This window comes from Orussus abietinus, unplaced genomic scaffold (genome assembly GCF_000612105.2).
Source record: "Orussus abietinus isolate OABI.00-Male unplaced genomic scaffold, Oabi_2.0 scaffold33, whole genome shotgun sequence".
NCBI classification, from domain to species: Eukaryota; Metazoa; Arthropoda; class Insecta; order Hymenoptera; family Orussidae; genus Orussus; species Orussus abietinus.
The window spans coordinates 246,206-265,424 of NW_019394294.1; the positions used below are offsets into that span (position 1 = coordinate 246,206).

The 19,219-nt window shown below is 40.1% G+C and overlaps 3 protein-coding genes across 6 annotated transcripts; 2 read left to right on the forward strand and 1 right to left on the reverse strand.

Annotated features, from left to right (window-relative positions):
* Window positions 1-716: 716 nt before the first annotated feature.
* On the forward strand, window positions 717-2,888 carry LOC105695528 (tRNA pseudouridine synthase-like 1). 2 transcript variants are annotated; one of them, XM_012417129.2, is made up of 6 exons: window positions 717-873; window positions 1,136-1,261; window positions 1,459-1,593; window positions 1,700-1,846; window positions 1,922-2,156; window positions 2,258-2,888. In XM_012417129.2, the coding sequence occupies exons 2-6, from the start codon at window positions 1,212-1,214 to the stop codon at window positions 2,510-2,512; spliced, it is 822 nt and encodes a 273-aa protein (XP_012272552.1). In that variant the 5' UTR covers window positions 717-873; window positions 1,136-1,211; the 3' UTR covers window positions 2,513-2,888. The 2 variants fall into 2 exon arrangements, with proteins under 2 accessions (XP_012272552.1, XP_012272551.1); XM_012417128.2 differs by having other exon boundaries at window positions 717-863.
* On the forward strand, window positions 2,882-4,295 carry LOC105695414 (dual specificity protein phosphatase 19). Its single transcript, XM_012416953.2, has one exon. It carries the CDS (start codon window positions 2,910-2,912, stop codon window positions 3,516-3,518), a length of 609 nt encoding a protein of 202 aa, XP_012272376.1. The 5' UTR covers window positions 2,882-2,909; the 3' UTR covers window positions 3,519-4,295.
* Window positions 4,296-4,552: 257 nt separating this feature from the next.
* LOC105695523 (vigilin) lies at window positions 4,553-18,154 on the reverse strand. 3 transcript variants are annotated; one of them, XM_012417102.2, is made up of 23 exons: window positions 18,099-18,154; window positions 17,908-17,978; window positions 15,833-16,044; window positions 15,528-15,743; window positions 15,187-15,393; window positions 14,886-15,101; window positions 14,569-14,752; window positions 14,155-14,469; window positions 13,918-14,027; window positions 13,678-13,834; window positions 13,401-13,576; window positions 13,192-13,323; window positions 12,981-13,127; window positions 12,696-12,854; window positions 12,436-12,570; window positions 12,107-12,319; window positions 11,876-12,011; window positions 11,604-11,755; window positions 11,391-11,519; window positions 11,166-11,276; window positions 10,884-11,081; window positions 10,558-10,776; window positions 4,553-10,025 (listed from the first exon to the last, which is right to left on the reverse strand). In XM_012417102.2, exons 3-23 carry the CDS (start codon window positions 16,001-16,003, stop codon window positions 9,798-9,800), a joined length of 3,711 nt encoding a protein of 1,236 aa, XP_012272525.1. In that variant the 5' UTR covers window positions 16,004-16,044; window positions 17,908-17,978; window positions 18,099-18,154; the 3' UTR covers window positions 4,553-9,797. The 3 variants fall into 3 exon arrangements, with proteins under 3 accessions (XP_012272525.1, XP_012272523.1, XP_023290787.1); XM_012417100.2 differs by lacking the exon at window positions 18,099-18,154 and having other exon boundaries at window positions 17,908-18,078; XM_023435019.1 differs by lacking the exons at window positions 17,908-17,978; window positions 18,099-18,154 and adding an exon at window positions 17,728-17,832.
* Window positions 18,155-19,219: the final 1,065 nt, after the last annotated feature.

The window sequence follows — 19,219 nt, forward strand, 5'->3', positions numbered from 1 at the left end:
ATTGTACGCGTGGGTTCGCCTGATTATCGATTCACTGATCTAATATAAGTTAAATTTGCGTATATCCGTGCGCGGAGATGTTGCGTTTAAATCTGCAAAAGTTCAAAATTGTATATACAATCTACGCCGTCAGGCTCGTAGATCGGCACAATCGACTGTCTTTGCAGTAATTAAATGTTCACTAGCGTTAAGGAACCTGCACATTCTTGTGTGTACTTTCGAAATAAAATGAAAGCATTTTCTGCAAAATTACTTGTTTTTCATTTCGATCTGGGAAACAAATGCAAACGACGGTTCAATCGGTTGCGCTAGGAAGAAAGAATCGCTTTTTAAAGCTGATTGACGCCTGAGTTTTTTATTGAGCTTTTTATTGCCCTCTGGTTTCGTACGTTAGCTTTCACCGTTTTTTTTTTTCCCAATTTGGGGATAAAATAAATAAGGTAAGTGAAGGATAAAGTCAAAAAGGGCGCCACGAGTGTTCTTCCCTTACCATCAAAAGCTAGCAGTGTCGGTAAGCGTAGGTAAGCCACCACCGTCAACAGCCGCATGGTATTACCATCACGAGTACGTGAACCGCCAACGGCGACTGGTAGATGGCACCGCCATCCCGAGTACGCGAGCCCCTACCAGAAATTCGTTGCGCCGCCCTTGGGGGCAAAAAACGATGAAAGCTAACGTACGAAACCAGAGGGCAGCACAGGATGCAATCGCGCGACTCTGCTCGTAATCAATCTCCCAACTCGTTTCTGTTCGGAATTGCAATATAATTTTGTTTAAGAGTATATAAAAAAAATATCGACATAAGTCAATTACATCATGACGAGATACTTAATATTTTTGTCTTACATTGGTACCCGTTACAGGTATTTACAGGTACTTATTAACTGCAATCTAACCTTTAAGATACAGCACACGTGTATGTAAAATGAAATAATCGTCAATGCATTTGAAAAAGATGAAATATGTTTTACCTTGAGCGACTCTTAATTCACAGTCTTCGTGGATTCATGTTAAACTTAATTCGCTTGTTATCATAAGACAAATTCTTTTATGTCATTATTTAAAGTAAAAGTTTTACTTCATGGTGAAGTTTTGCTTCATTTATTATTCACCTATAATTATCAATACCTTTTAGGGGAATACAAAAACTCACATTAAAACAAAAATTACAAGATACCGATACCATTCAAGGAGCATTAGAGTTGGCATTGATGACAGTACCAGGATGCACAAATAATCCAGTATTTTCAACTTCTAGCAGGTACTTTCGTAATTAAATAGTAATGTCATCTAAGAAAAAATTAATGAAAGGATTATCGGTGATCGCGTCGTGTTTAGTTGTTTGTTCTCTTTTTATTTGTAGTACTCTATTTCCCTTACACTTTTCATAAAGTTATAGGGTAAGTTAATACTTTTCACTAGACATGAAAATATGCATCGCAAGATCTTCCTTTTTAGGACAGATGCTGGAGTTCATGCATTATGTAACAGTGGCCACGTGGACCTCACAAATAAGTATAATAAGGTCTATGAACCAGTATCATTAAGAGACTGGTTGAATCGTTACTTCAAAAATTGTTCTCACGAAATAAGGTATTTGAAAACTTACTGAAATTTTAGAACTTCCTGTCAATAGTCTTAGTTCAATTTTAACTATTATTAGACTTAAAAACTGTTAATTGTTTATAAACCGTTTCAGAATTTTATCATGCATACCTGTGATGCCTGATTATCACAGTAGATATAATGCAGCTCATCGTACTTATATATATCGGCTACTGGTCCCTAAGGATAATTGTGAGAAGACATTACCTGTGAATGAAATAGATCGTTGTTACCTCTTGAAGTATGGTTCTAACATTAATAAATATACAATTTTCTCTAGATAATTTTATGTTATATAAGTAATTACTTTGACTAGGTCTTCCAACTTTGACGTAGACAAAGCAAGAAGCGTATTACACCTTTTTCAAGGACGTAGGGATTATAAAACCTTTACACGTATTTTGTCGAATGATACAAGAATTAAGTTTGTACGAAAGTTGGAGCAATTGACCATTGAAGAAGGTCGTCCTCTACTACCAGAAGATCCCCATGCTACAAACTTTCATTACTGGAATATCGTTTGTTCTGCTAAAGGATTTTTGTATAATCAGGTATAATCACATATCACAGTTAAATGTACTATTAGAAATTCTACAATCCTTTGTTGATTGATATAGATATAATAAATATAGTGATATACATTTTTTTACAGGTTCGTCGAATTGTTGCATCTCTAATCGCAGTAGGGCAAGGTCTTTTGACGGAAAAAGACGTTTACGTTATGTTGACAGTTCCCTCAACATCAAACTGGAATACTCGAGCTTCCACAGCTCCAAGTTGTGGTTTATTCCTTACTAAAGTGCACTATGATCCTGAAAACTTGAGAAAGAACACATTGTCAGAAAGTTTGGAAGCACAGTTTTGCCTAAATCGAGAGAAAAAGAAAAAAAATATCTCTGTATCTTGAAACCTAATAATTCAATACTAGTCTAATTTATTGATCTATCTACTTCAAACTATTGGATTACGAACATAGTATGCACAAGAAGCACGAGTCATATTGTTTGTATCAATTGGACGTTTGCCTTGTTGTAAAATACTTTAATACTACCAACACTACTCAGGAAACAGGGGAATCCTACTTGGGGAAACATTGTTTAGTTAATATAAAATTAAATATTTTTAGTTCCCCTTGTATTTTTCTAAGTACAATGTTTCCTACATTTGTTGGATTAACTGGATTCTATCCATTTTATTTAATTGAAAATAAAGGAAACATTTTCTTAACGAGACGATCTGATACATTTAAAGCGTAGAGAAATATTTTAGTTAATAGCAGCAGATATAATTCTTGTCTCCCAATAATGGATCTACTGAGTCTTATCAATAGAAGAAAAGCCAGTTTAAAGCCTTGCAGCACTACCGTAACTGACATGCAAGGAAAGAGATACGAGATTGTCAATGGCGAAGTGAAACGAATCTCGCAAGGTTTCGCATTTGTGATAGATACAAAACCTAACCTACAAGTGGCACAAATACTGCCTGGACTATACCTTGGTTCGCAAGATCCTGCTCTCAGCATTGAATTATTAACAGAATTTCAAATACATCACATACTGAGCATTGGTATTGATATACCAATCAAATTTGGTGGAATTCACTACCACTATATAGACCTGCTGGACTTGCCGGAATGCGATATTCTTGAAGCATTAAAAAAATGTATCAAATTAATTCATACCCATCGGACCGAGAACATTTTTGTGCATTGCAATGCAGGAGTGTCTCGGTCACCTGCCATAGTAATATCCTACTTAATGGCGGTGGAGCAGTTAGACTACGAGTGTGCTTACGAAAGAGTCAAGAGTACAAGGACCTGTATTAAACCAAATGAAGGATTCGCCCGACAACTAAAATTATTAAACCCAAAGGACTTATATTCGTACATCGAAAAGCTCCCCACAGGCAACTGATAAAACCCTATTTCAATTGTCAAATACTAAAAGTTTACAGTAAGTAACAATTGTGGTAAAGTTCGGGAATTATAGCAATAGTGATTAACCGGTGTGATATGACGTGAAGGTGTCGTCTTGTGAGTAAAATTGCGACACATTTGTGACCAGAGTGTACAAGCTAGACGATTTACTTTAACAAGTCGTTTTGCAATTGCTTGCTAGAAAGACTTGCAGTAATAAATTTGCTGCAAATTTGTTGGTGATATGACAATCGATGTGTTAACAAGATATGTCACAAGTTACCTGCCCAGGGACCCGAATCTTTAAAATCGAAAAAGAGTACGCAGAAGAGCTGAACTACGAAGATGCTTGCGAGAGGATTAAAAACCTATTTTTTAAAGTAAAAGGACTATCATCCTGCAACAGGAATTTTCCTCGATGGTCTATGAACAGGATCACGGCAGTATGTAGAAGCGAATTATACATGCACTATATATTATGTTAGACTTGTGTATTATGACATCATTGACTTATCGTATGCATTGAATAGTATTCCAATATAGTTACAATAATTGATGTCTACAACCGATTAAAAGAGTGGTACGTGACCATGTTGCATAGCTTTTATCTTCGCTCTCCTCACCGAACGAGAGGCATGTCTTTTTTAAATCTCCGAACACTGGCTCGATCTATGTATAGCGTGTCGCGTGTTGTATATACGCAACGCGTAGGTCGTCGTACCAAGTAGGCTTATAAAAATTCCTGTAAATCTAAAAAATATAATTAATTTCTGTATACCTGCGTTACTCTCGTACTCTCTTTCTCTCTGTCTTGCAATAATGACCACGCACTCTTTCTTAAGGTGGTTAGTGGGTTGCGAAATGCATTCTATTCAACGTGACTTTTTAAATGAAAATGAAAAGGATAGGAAACATTTGCTTACAAAGCTGTTTTATTTTCTGTTTTACGAGGTATTAAAGGTAAAAGCAGTTTTAAGATGTTTCAAAATAACGGACTTGAGAAATCTGGCAATTTTCTGATATACTTTTTTCTTTTTTTTTTTTTTCGATATTTACTATTTTCATCGAAAATATTGTGCCATCTTTTCTTAAACAATCTTCCATAGTTTACAAAACCACCTTAACTATTTGTCCCAGACTCGCCGTTCTCTTGGAATCATGCACCCCGTAGAAAAAAAAGACTTAGAAATTTTCAGCCTCCACAAGTCCTCCATTTTAAAACAATTTTAAAAGTCCCTTTTATCTTAAATTCTCCACCAAACACCAAGCAAAATGGCCTTGCAACATTTTCTCCATATTTTCGTTCTCTTTTTGAGATTAACTTGTAAAACACATTTCGCAATCTACAAACCCCTTTAAGGGGATGTGATAGTGGCATCCGGATGGGCAATCGTTCATGAAACTTTCCTGCGAACTGGGTGTACCGAATCGTTTCAAACTTTCCAACGTGATCATGGAGGCTATGAAGAAGGTCCTGACCCTCGTGAAATTTCATTTATTATAAAAAATATTGATATCTCTAAACAAAAAAAAAAATTAAAATTTCATGAGCATCAGGACCTTGCATACAGCCGCTGTATTCACAGTGTCAAGTTTGAAATGATGGTAGGCCCAATTTGGAGAAAAGTTTAATAAAAAACGAGACCACTTCGACGTCACGTTCACATCACCTTAAGATGACACGGAGGTACCGTTTTACCGTCAACTATTGACAATGGCCCACTCCAACCGTACTCGTCGATATTTGCACGACCCGTCGAAAAACCCGTTCGACGGATTCTCTGCAAATTACATCTACCCTAGAACCAAGAAACTGCAATATGTCGGCAATGGTCGGTAAAGAAGTACCCCCTCACCCTCCCTCGTGGGTGGCAATCGGAGCGCGGGTACTCACGATGCTTATCGCGTCATACACGGTAGTAGAATCGTGATCGTTATAATAATATTATTATTATCAATATCATATACATAATTCTAGTATTCACATTCCTCCAACAATTGAAATGAGCTGTCTCGAAGAAAGTAGACAAGGCACTTGAACCGAATAGTTTTTGTCCTCTTAACTAGTTGGCCTCGCAAATAGTGTGTACGCGTTGTGTGCAGGCGAGAGGCATGCACGGTACGTGTCGACATACCGATCAACGAAAATCGAGAGAGAGAGGAAAAAGGAAGAATAAATTAGAACCCACCCGTCCTAACGGTAATTCATATGATATACATCAGAACTCCGTTATAACGCGTCTCTTGAGTCCGAAGCAGGCATCTGCGAGAAGCCCGATCTACATCCCTTGGGTCTACAAAACGGCAAAATGTAGACGACGAATGGGAAAAGCACTAACAAAACGTTCTACAGAGATCTGCAAATACAAAAGTGCGATGTACGGACGTCCCAATTGTTCCGGGAGCGAATAGACAATACCCTTTAAGGTGACGTGAAAGTGGCATCAAAGAGGATCTCATTTATGATTCCGAACAAGATGCACCGAATCGCTTCAAACTTGACAATGTGTATATTGAGGCTACAAGGAAGGTCCTGACGCCCATAAAATTTCAATTTTTTTAAAATTTGCTTATGGACATTGTTAACATTTTTTATAAAAAATGAAATTTCTCGAGTGTCAGGATCTCCCTTGTAGTCCCCATGTTCACGTTGTACAGTTTGAAACGATTTGATACACCCAGTTGGTAGAAAAGTTTGATGAACGACTGGCCTTTCGAGTGCCACTTTCGCATCCCCTTAAGGTGATATGAAAGTGTCATTAATACATACAAAAAAGTCAAAGTATTTGTAAAAATCTTCTCCAAATTGGGTGCACCGAATCGTTTGAAACTCCATCACGAGATTATAGAGGCCCTAAGGAAAATCGCGATATTCGTCAAAATTAGATTTTTCGAAAAATAAAATTTGTATCTATCTCGGACAAGAACCGAGAAGACAATTTTTTTTTTGTCGAAAAATGAAATTCCACCAGCATCCTTCCTTAGGACTTTCACAAACACGCGCCGTAGGTCCAGATGATTCAATGCGCCTAGTTTGAAGATAAATTTTATAAATATTTTCACATTTTGATATATATATATCATGATGCATAAGTAATGGCGTTTTAACACGTAACGGTAAGGTGTAAAAAAACGCCATTACTTATGCATCAACCCAATAGAGTTACCCTTTCACATCACCTTAAGGGTGTCGCCCGTCATGGACCGCCAAGGTAACGTGAAATTTTGATAGTCTCGCTCTTTCTCTCACGCCCAATAGACCTGACATTTGTCTAATCGCAGATCTCCGCAAACCTTGGCAAGTATCGCGATGCCCCAAGTACATCGGCAGATCGGGTAACCCGTAATAATCTAATGCAAAGCCGCGTTATAACGGATATCCGGTGTGCAAAGTCAGGCGCGCGCCAATCTGCGCGTCGACTACGACGAGAATCGTCATCGCAATTGGTATTATAACCGTCACTTAGATCGTTAGCCAGTTCAGGAAGGGGCATACTTGTATTCGGCAGATACTTTTACAATTGCAGACGCCGGTAGTGACGTATATGTAAGTAGGGAATTACGCGGATAGCCAGAGTAGATCGCCGTGCACTTGGCGCGAGACTCAGCCTCGAGTCCCTTAACAACGAATCTCGTGCTAGCGCTCATAACTAACTAACGTCGGACTATCGCACCGGAACGACATATCATCCTCGTTATCCGGCAAAGACGTAGAATTTACCTTTTCCCGCTAACTTTTAGCTAAAACTTCCTTATCTAAAAGACCCTCGGGCTAACGGAAAGGTTTACAAGCACTCACGTTAAAGTAGATCGCGAACTAATCGGCACATGATTTACTATTGTCGTCGACTAACCCATGCACTTCGATTTTGATTTCAGATTATAAAAGTATCGAATGCAAGTGTGTTCGTCCCTGATCTTGTTACCCCGGAGACGCCTTAATCGGTGCTGGATCAAGATCAGAGGCAAGTTGTGGGTATCGAGGACCCCGAGGGACGACCTGGACGGGTCATTTTCCCCGTTTTAGTAACGAGAAGATCGCAATAAGTGGGTTCGATTGAACCGGCTAAACCTCGTACTCGAGGCCCTTTAAATCCAGCACCGACTCCAAGACCGGCGCCGAGTCGACAAGGTGTCTCCCCTGAAGATCCAGCAGTGTCCTATTCGATTCGAAATTAAATCGCTGGGACTGATATTACACGTCTCGCGACACCCTTTGATATCCTTTCGGACTGTATACCGACCGTATACGTCCATCTCAAGAGGTCCTAGGGTGTTCCTTGGGATCGCCTCAAGACGTCCTGGGAGATGCGAACATCGAGGTTGCCGAAACCGAGGTTCAAAGTAATCACTAGTCGGATCACTTCATCGCCTCGACTCTCTCAAACTCGAGTCGAGTATTCGCTGACAAATTCGGACCACGTTCGCCTCCATTCGTCGAGTTAAGGGAATGCGAAAGTGGCGTCAAAGAGGTCTCGTTTATGAAACTTTTCACCCAATTAAGTATACCAAGTGGTTTCAAACTTTACAACGTGGACACGGAGGCGATGAGAAAGTCCTAGCACCCGTGAAGTTTCAATTTCTTACAAATTTGTATATACTTATTTTAAAAATTGTTTATAAAAAATGATATTTCATGGGTGTCAGGACCTTCCTTACAGTCCTCGCGTTCACGTTGCAAAGTTTCGTACAATTCGATAGACCCAGTTCGGAGAAAAGTTTTCATGAACGATTGACTACTCAGATACCACTTTTACACCCCCTTAAGTCTACGGCGGACATGAATGACTTCCCATCATGACACGACGCCATAGATATTTGCAGATGCAAAGAAGGCATTCATGCCCACCACTGTACAAGTAGGGACCTCGGTTTCGCTCTTATTCCCGTAGCCGCAATTCATTCGCAGAGATAACTCGAGCTACAATCAAAACTACTCGCGTTGGCTCGAATTTACCTAGTTGAAACATTCAACTTGTCGCATCGCTAGTTCAAAGTCTTCGCAAGATCTTTTGATAGCCTTAGTAAGTCTCAGCATCTTTCCAGAGGCTATGAAGTCCTAGACGACCCGTAAAACCTTGCCAGGACCTTCTAGAAGATGCTGCGACGTCCTAAGGTATCCAAAGACCATTTAAGGACTATCCCAGGACGAGCTAGAACGACCATCCCAAGTCGGACCCAGATCGTCGCTATCGCGTCTCGAGGACGTCCCGCTCGAGAGGCTTCCAAGGACCTCTCTGGAGGTCCTTCCATTCGGGACATCTCGCCTCAAATCGCATCTAGATTCCGCGCTGCCGACCTCGCACGGCAACGCCGAAACGAGCTTGAATATGCTTAAACAAATCTAGCAAACACGCGCACGCGCGCTGCTGGGTGATTCCTCGCCAGGGTCCAACGCGGACAGGGGAACGAAAATGCAATTTATGTACAAAAATTATAAATAAATAAAGAAGAGGATCATATGCCGGACCCTCGCGGCCCTATAACGATGCGAAAGAGCGCAGCTGGACGCGCCCGTTTCGGACCCTTCTCGTCGCGCCCGCGCTGCCCAACTTTCGAGGACGGCGTCCAGATTCGGAAACGGAAGGGCTTCAAGCAAAACGAGGAAACGCGCGAGAGTCGTTACATGTCCCCCTAACGATGCCACAGTCTTAAGTACGACGTATCTGTACCTGGAAGGGGAACGACCAAGGATCGGAGGCCAGGTCCGGGAGTCCCGACTCGAGATTTCGCGGTCTATCCTGCCCCTTCGAGTCCACCGAAATCGCCCCGATTGAAATAAGTATTTCCCGCGGTCGAACGACATTCAAAAGACGCTCGTCGGGATCCTTGGATTGCACGTCGTGGACCCGGCCTCGCGTCTCTTCGTGGTCGACGTCGCCGGTCCCGGGTCGGCGCGTTTCAGCTACAGATACATGGGACGTCGGTGTACACGATAAACGGTATCATAATTATATATAAACACATTCCGCGTCGTCGTTACATTGTGTGCAGCAAAACCAGTGTCGAAGTCCGAGAGAGTGGCCAGGGTCGAGATAACATATGCAGCAGCAGCGTCAGTAATGGAGCAGGGAACCGCCCGACACGCGGACGAGATCGAGTGCGTCCCGAGCGAACCCTCGAGGTCGTCGCTTGTCAGAGGAAGGTTTACATCTTACGTATACGTTTCTTTTTTCATATATATAATATATATATATATATATATATCTTTTCCCGTTTCTTTTCTTTTTTTTCCGCATCTCGTTAGAAACTCGCGGCCTCTCAGGGCGCGGGCACGTTAACGCTTCACTCCCCAGGGACCGTCAGGGGTGGTCGTCGGGACTGGAGTGTAGCCCACGAACGTCGGGAAGTCCTCGACGCTCTCGGTGTTGGGGGCTGTCCTGGGAGCAGCAACAGCAGGTTGCTTCACCACGATGCTCGCTTCGCTGCCCGAGCCCCCGTGATTCTCCTTGACGCGGCCGGAACGGTAGCGGGTACGCAGTTCCGTGTCCTGTATGTCTTGTAGCTGCAAGTGGTTCGAGGCGATGTTAACGATGTAACGTGGAAGATACGTGAAAATCGGATCCAATCTTAAGGCGTTATGAAAGTGTCATATATATAATATCAAAACGTTAAAATATTTCCTCCAAAATGGGAGCATCGAATAATTTGAAACTTTAACACATGATTATGGAGGTCCTAATGAAGGTCTTGAAACCTGCGAAATTTCATTTTGCGAAACCGAACTTTTTTTTTTTAAATAAAACTATGAATTTCAAGACCTTCATTAGGACCTCCATAAACACGTGTTAATGTTCCAAATTATTCGGTGCACTCTGTTTAGAGAAAAGATTGATAATGTTTTGACGTTTTGATATATATGATACTTTCATAACACCTTAAGGTATTGATTCGTTTCGTTGTATAAAAAAAACAACATTTTGAACCTTTAGCAATTTGTCTACGAACTTAGGGTACAACCCAATGATATAAAGCTCTTAATGAACACGAATCACTTTCCATAGACATCGTTAACTGATATAGTAGAAAGAACTTACGTATTCCTCCTCCGAACTAAGAAGGCGATCCTTGGCGTCGAAAACGTTCTTCTCCGTGCCGATGATGGTCACTATGTTGGGGTCCGGATTGTCCGGGCGAGGGAACCTAATCTCGACGTTATGTTCAGCCATTACCTTGCGTATATTCTTTCCTTGGGCCCCGATCAATCGTGAATGCACGGCCGCGTCTATGTGCACCTCCTCTTTCACTAGTTCTTTCTGCAAAATGTATTTCCAATTTTACTTATGCAATCGGCACAACGTTAGAGTAACATGGAATGATTCGGTGTAACGTTAGGCCCATTTCGCATGGACAAAACACCTACCAGCTCATTAACTATCTTCATGATATCGTCACGAGCTTCGTGAGTGTTTTTCTCATAACCAGTGATCGTAATGATATGTTCGTCAGGATCTCCCTTCCGGGGGAAGTGAATCTGAACGTCGTGATCGGTCCGGATTTTCGTTACCACAGCTCCTTTGCGCCCGATGATTTTCGGATGATATTCTGGATTGACCTCGATCTACAACGAATAATTAAAATGTAATATTTGTTTCCGGTAAATTAGTATAGATAAATGGTTTCGCTCAGGCAAAGCAATGAGTACCTTCAACTCGTACGACTTCAGAGCTTGGTCTTTTCGTTCGGCTTCTAAAACCTTGCACCGCTCCAGGATGGCTTCCTTCGCACTTTCCACGCACGAAGGCGTCCCGGAAATCTGAAAATTCGTCATCAATTGTTTTTAACAACCGAATCCAAAAATAATTGATTGAAAATTGCGCATCGCCCATCCCGTTCCTTTTTTAAGCGAGTATGCAACATTGAAAATTACCTTGATGTAGTCTAATTTCTCGTCGGCAGGAGACAGGATGATATGCACATCGTGCTTATCCATGAGTTCTCGAACATCGCGACCTTTTTGACCAATAATCCATCGGTGAAGATCGAATGGCACGTTCACCTGCAAAGGAAATGCATATCTGATTTGTCCGGAAAATAAAGGTATTAACATTCCCGTTTTTACGCTGGATAAAAAGACACTGACCTCGATTTTAATGGGAACGAGGTCGAGGAGAGCTTGTTTAGCCGCTGCAGCGTTTTCAGGTTTACCCGTGATGCGAATCACATCGCAGGGAGATACGGCGTCCGGCGCCTCTCCTCCTTCTCCATTAACTTGCTCCGCGGGTCGTTGATCGTCTAAAATGAAAATTCACTGATTACTTTCCGCTAATACTGACTGTAATAAAAAATACCGATTCGTCCTATCTAGTAAATACGTCATTTTAAAATAGTCATGACATAATTTCAGTGCTTTACCATACATATCACGATCAGGGAACTTAATTTGCACGTCGTATTCAGACGTGATTAATTGCACTTTCCGTCCTTTTGCACCCATTACCGCGCGATGATGTTTCTGCGGTATTACGCACTCTATGGTCACTCTAGACTCCTAAACATGATAAAATAAACTCAATGCATTTGTCGCGCAGTGCTTTTCGTATCGTCAGAAATTAATCAACGGAGATTCATATATAAGTAACTTACAAGTTCTTGAACAATTTCGAGCATGCGCTGTTTAGCAGCTTCTATACACTCTTTAGCTCCCCTTATAATGATTTGATCGCTGTCTTCTCCAGCTCGGGGGAATGAAATCTGGACACCTCCGCATTCGTCACTAATTTGGTGTAAAACTCCACCTCTACGTGCCACGAAGTGTCTGTGATACTTTGGATCGATGCTGATTTCACTTTCGTTATCCTACAGTATTATCATAAGTTATTACACAATATTGGTGTAATATTATTTTGAAATGAGCAAACTAAACAGATGTTATACAATTCTGTGGAATTTATTTTTAAGCGGTTACCACTTACAATTTCACTGATAGTGGCCGTAAGTTCCGCTTTAGCCTTTTCAACGGCCTCCTTCTTCCCGATAATGGTGATGACCTCTTTGTCCTCGTCCTTCTCCGAGGGGAATATGATACGAACCCCGGTAGCTTCTCTTATCTAAAGAAATTGATAAAACGATAAAGCATTAATTTACTGCACTTGTTGTCACTGAATGTATCGAACGCAGCCGAGTGAATTTGAGTCGATAAGTAACGTCCAAATTGTAATTACGGTCACAGTACCTTATTAATATTGGCACCGCTTTTTCCGATAAGGAATTTGTGATGATCAGTCTTGGCACGAACTTCCGCTGAGTAACTAGATAGTTGGAATTCGTTGGTCAGCTCCAAAAGTTGCTGCTTTGCTTTCTCAACGTGTCCTTTTACACCTCTAATGATCACCTAAAATCGTTCCCAATGCATTAAAATAATTCATATTCGATTATTTGTATATAAGTTACAATGTCAGTTTTATCTGGAGAACAATAATTTAATAACAATACCGGAAACTAGGCCAATACAATTTACCTTGTCACTCTGACTTTTGGCAGGAGGGAACTTTATGGTGACACCACCGCAATCATCTTTGATAGAGTCTATCAGTTTACCGCCGGTGCCAATGAGAGAATTATAAAACTTCGGTGGAATCACTATCTCGTCTATAACGACGTTGGCCTGTTTCAGAAAATTCAGGATATTAACATCTATGTTACTAAAATTCAATCCCAATCGACCTTACCAATTCTTCTTGGATACTTTGGATTCTTTCCTTAGCTTCTTCAACATTTTCTTTCTTTCCGATGATAGTGATGACGTCGCTTTTCTCTCCTTCGGCTGGCAATTCGATCTTCGTTTGCGTTTCCTCTCGAATCTACATTCAACAATTAGTTATTAATAATGTATACAAATTCCCTTGAGTCGAAATTCAAAGCATCGATATTTACGAACCTTACGAATATTAGCACCGCCTTTCCCGATAACGAATTTGTGGAATTGCTTGAAGATCGAAACTTCCAACTTGTAACTATGCTCCTTCAATTCCTCGACCAATTTCATAAGATATTCGTGACACTTATCGACGTCTTCTGGGGGCCCCCTAATCGTCACGACGTCTCGCTTCTCGGCTATGTACAATAATTGTATATTAACCGCATTGATTTTTATTTAATTTGAAAAAACATATAAAGCGTATGGTTGAACACGAAAGAGCTCAAATTGAATTTACCTGGACTTGGGATATTGATTTGTACTTGACTAAACTTGTCTCGGATTTCTTTGATATTCTCTCCCCTGTTTCCGATAATGCTGCGGAAATGGCGATGATCTATGATGACTTCCAATTCCTTATCGGTCATTAGCTTCTCGACCAATTTCGTTAATTCCTGGAAGAAACAGAAAGACAAATCAGATTCAATCATTCCGATTCATCTATAACAATATGTGTGGTAAATCGATCTCCACATACTTGCTTGGCTTGAGAAACACCCTGCTCGGTGCCTTCGATACGAATAATGTTATCGTTATCCTCCTCGGATATGCTAATTTTTACACCAGTCTCTTCCTTTATGCGATTCACTGAATTGGAGAAAAGTAATATCAATCCATAAATCGAGTCTCAGCCGGAGAAAACATTATCGCTGGCGAAAGCACGCCAAAAAAAGAATATTTTTATCTCTCTACTTGACGTCGTTATCACACTCACCCTTGGCTCCATTCTTGCCAATAATGTGTTTAAAGTATTTGCGATCAACGTTCAGCTCGTCGAAGGTCAGTTTGGAGATAAAATCCTTGGCCATAATTTCTATAGCTACCTTAGCCTTGCTGACTTCATCAGGAGGACCCTCGATTTTAATTTTCCCTTCCTGGGCATCGAATTCTACGATCACCTTACTGAGATCCTGGGTGATTTTATTGATGCCCGCTCCTTTTGGACCTATGATGTACTTGTGGATCCAACTCGGAGCGTCCACGACCGCGATGCAAACACTATTTATTTTCTCGTAGACCTTCTCCAATGCTTTGGACAAATAAACAATATTAAACTATCTTCCTTTCTTAACAATAGTTGTACCCAGTAATTGAAATTATTTTAAAGACAATAAGTATTACAACTTACCCAGGCCTAAACTTGATTGAGGCCCACGAAGAGTTATGGTATCTGCTGTAGAATCTGCTGCTGGAAGCTCTACGCTCACCCCAGTAAGTTGAAGTATTTCAGCAACGTTACTACCGCGATGTCCATATATGTATTTATGCTTGGATTTAGTTGCTTCTATTGACACGGGAATACACGTGCTTTCCTAATTAGACACACAGAAATTATGTGAAACGTTATATTAAATTAGAAATATAACATTGAATTCTCCTAATATTGAACATTCATAACACTTGTCTTCTCTTAAACGTTACCGCGTCATTGACTTAAAATTTTACCATATCTTTATAAATGTTCTCGATCTTCTGCTTCGCTGCTAGGACACCTTCCTTTTCACCAACTATAGTAATCTCATCCTGTGGCCACGATGTAGGAGGAATATTAATTCGAACTCCAGTCTCGCTCATCAGAGCATTAAGAGTCTCATTATACGGACCATGAATGAATGGATGGTAAATTTTTGGTACTGATATCTTTTCAAAGGCCTTCCTCGACTGCAAACACAATTTTAAATTAATCCATCTGCTCGAATAAACAACGAATGCTGAATGATTAATTTAATCGAAAGCTGTTTAATACCTTTTCATCGGAGATAACTCGGATTTCATGTTCAGCTCTTTCGATACCTTCCTTAGAACCTACGATCGTTATCAAATCCGACTGATCTTGCAGAGAGGGAATATTAATCTTCGTGCCCGTATTCTTCTCAAGTTCTTTGACCTTCAACCCCTGCTTCCCAAGAATACTACCATGATGCTCTTTGGGAATGCTAATCTGTTTACTTGCCTGAAATACGAATAATTTGATTCATTTGGGCAAGACTTAGTCATTCACTGGACAATTTTTTAAATTAACTTTATCAAAAGTGGGTCAACACGTTTGATTTTTAGTTGACTTCTCCCTGCAAAATATAAATATACCTGGGTTTGAAACGTTTGCAAAATTCGTCGTTTGGCCTCGAGCACATCATTCGGCTTGCCCGCGACTAAGAAAGTCAAGGATTGATCTTTTGATGCTGAAATCTCAATTAGGGCACCTGTGTCCTTCGTTATTGCTTGACAGGTACGCATGGATTCTCCTTCTCCGAATTTATCACTGTGATCAAATTTTCGTTCTTCAACAGGTACATGGAAAACCTACGAATACCAATAAAATATTTTGTCATTGTGTAAACCATGCTAAGTAACAAAATATATGAATTCAAGATTTTACAATGAAAGTTTACCTGTGTAACCACAGAACGCTCGATACGCATGTTGTTATTTATGCTGGCAAATGGGTTGGGACTGCTGGATATTTGATTTCCGAACCCAGGAAGAACTGGGAATGTCTCTTCATAATTGTAGGCGGGTAGCTCGTAGGCCGTTCCCTCTCCCATTACTGGTTGCTGCTGCATTTTGGGGTTGTCCTGTTTCGTGCCAAGTCCTTACAGTAGCACTGCAACATCACAACATGAACATCTCAAATGCTATCAGTGTTATGAATCAATTGTTTTAATATCAGGGAATATAAGTGTTATGTCAGATTCTGAAACCCTATTAGATTATTAAAGAATATCAGGTTTAATTTTCACTAACTTGATTATTGCATGAGTTATTTTGTATTAAGTAGATATTACCTTATGCAACCATTATTATAACATTTACTGTAATCGTAAGGTATGATTAAGTACGAAGGCATCTACACTGACAAAAGGATAAATTATGTTATCAAATGCTAATATAAATTCAACACTAAAATCGTTATTAAGTAGTTAGCTCAAAATTGAATGGAGCTTTTGTCACATGTCTGCTGTCTATGTGAATAAGTTCAATATGTGTATACCCCTTGAATAAGATCAAGTGTATAAACTTTCAAGACCCATTCCTATGACAATAATGAACTTAGGCACTCATGTTTACTCAAAACACTCCAGAGATAATATTCATTTACATTTCAAGAAAATTAAGTAATTAGAAGATATCACTATTCTTACTGACAATAAATGTTTCTTAGATTCATGTTACAGTATGAAGTAAAAAAATACCTCTACGTATAATGGCAATCTTTCAAGGCAATTTCTAAAAATAAAAGCACATACATAAATACAACCTGGTTAATGTATAATCTCATTAAATCACATTGTTGGGGCAGAAACCATTATTTCTACACGTTTTGATGGAATTTCATTAGTTTGGTAATCAACATAACTGCATATCCCTAAAGTCACTAAAATAATTCACGAGAATAAGTAAACGTAATAGAATTAAATCCCAACATTTTGGAGACACAAACACGGTATAATATATATCCTTTGTATAGCAATTTTTCTAGGTTCAGCTGTTCTACGTAAATTATTCAATTTAATGGAACATTAGTATTTAAAAATATAAGATTTAACCTCTAAATACCCAGTTTCTTAACATTAACTCTACAATGTACATAAGATTGCAATCTTATGTACATTTCTGTACACAGCTATTTGTCGCCTAATCACTAAACAATGCAATTGACATTATATCACTCCTTAAAGAAATCCATCGAATATTATTGAAGAACCTCATAAGAACCACTAACATAATTTCAAAGAAAACTTAAGGTTCACGATCAATTACCGCGTGACTCAATGATGCATTACTTGTCCACAAAATCTAAAAAAACTCACAATATCTATAACATCATCTTCGCAACACAAGTGTACAAAAACATGTATAAACATTATTTGTGCAACCCATATTCGAAGCACCACTCCGAGCAAACTCCAAATGATTTAAATAAGTCTTGTCTGAATTCCCAACACCAAATCCTGTCTCTAGATTTCCAAAAAATCTATATGAATTCTCTGTGAGTTAGACGAGTCTTGTCAATCGATGATTTACTTTATCGGAGCAGGAATCATGCGAGTGCAGGATCTGGATGGATCGATAGGAGCAACGTTGCACAAAATCTGGGGACAAATTAGAGCAAGAATAGAATCCGAGGTTATTGCTGAGGCATGTGGGGATAAATCGGGTAAAGAATCCCGAGGGAAAACTATCGGGGTGTTCGAGTCTCCGTGGCAGCATGTCAATGACCACTGGTGGAGGCAGTGACCACCATATGGAATGGAGTACTCGGTTGACACGTCACGAGATCGCTAACCTCTCCCCGGGCGAGAGATCACGCGATGACAGAGGGAAAATCCCGAAATGGAGTCATCTCTGGGTGGTGCGAGATTCACTCTGGACGAAAGATCGATCCCTGGCGAACGAGGCGTTGCGGTTTCCATGCTAGACAGGCCTGCGTGGTTTTAACGTGTCCGCAGAAAGAGGGTGTACTTACTCTACCGTAGTAAAGAAGTCCGGCCAAGTAGTAAACACCTATTACGTCGCCAGTTTACTTTAATGGTCCACCTGAAACATCGTAACAGATCCGCGCGATTAACGGGCGCCCTACGGCGAGCTAACTTAATTAGAAGTTAAACCCGAGGGCCAATCCAGGAGAGTCTACCGAGAATCTACCACTTTCCTTACCGGTAACGCAAAGTGAAATGAGACAAGAGCTCGCGGGACGAGCCACTGCATCGGGAAAAGTTACCAGATTCTGGGGAGTTTCGGGAGATCTTGCAGAATGCGCGGTTTTGGCTGTTGGTAGATGATGATCGAGATGGGCGATGAGTTTAGAATGTCAGGGGCGACATCTGGAACTAGACGGTGGCGCCATTTTTCGGGCCACCGCCTGAAGTTTCGCTTAAGTAGAACTTAATCGATAAAATAAAGTAACAATTATCCTTTCACGTTTGCATGTAGAATAAATTTTATTTAATTGATAGGAGAAATAAAGTGTAGAATAGATTGAGTAGATTATAAGGAAGAAATTATTATGATATAGGTGAAAATGTAAGAAGACCATTAACAAACGTTGACCACGTCTCCATCGCATTCCTAAATCCGAGATTTATCGGATCCAAATCCAGTAAATCGCGTGTCTTCATCGCATTAATAATTACGCAGATTCGATCCTGAGCATCTTGATCGACATTTAAATTTGGACTTACTGGGTTTGGACCTACTAAATCCAGAATTTCGAGTACGATGGAGACGTAATTAATGTCTATAGATGGTCCACGTTGGGCAATGAGTCTATTACTGAATCCTTCCACAGTGGCTCCACGGACAAGCTCGTAGACCAATAATTCCGTCGTGTTGCATCATATATACGATGTAATCTTTAACTCTATCGGTAAACAAGGGAGAAAGAGTTGTACTTCCAGAAAATATCGGCAGATGGAGACTCAAGAGAACGTTTCAACTCCGAATTTGAAAACAAAGACAATGATTCAAACCTTTCGCCTAATTCACTTATATTCTCAGTATCTCTCAACAGTGGACATGTATTCTACATGGAACACTTACCATATTCAAATCCGACAACATGAATTAAATGAATACTAATAAATATATAAGTACACATTTTTTAAATATTCTCATCCTCCCATTTTACTGAAAATAAGTGAGATCGCATCCTTTTATGTCCAAGCCTCTCAATTACCCCGCATTTCTGCCAACATTTTTAACATCTTGGGGCAGCGGCAGAACATTTTTGAAAAATTTGTGAGCATGTACTACCCTGGAATCTACATTTTCAAAATCTA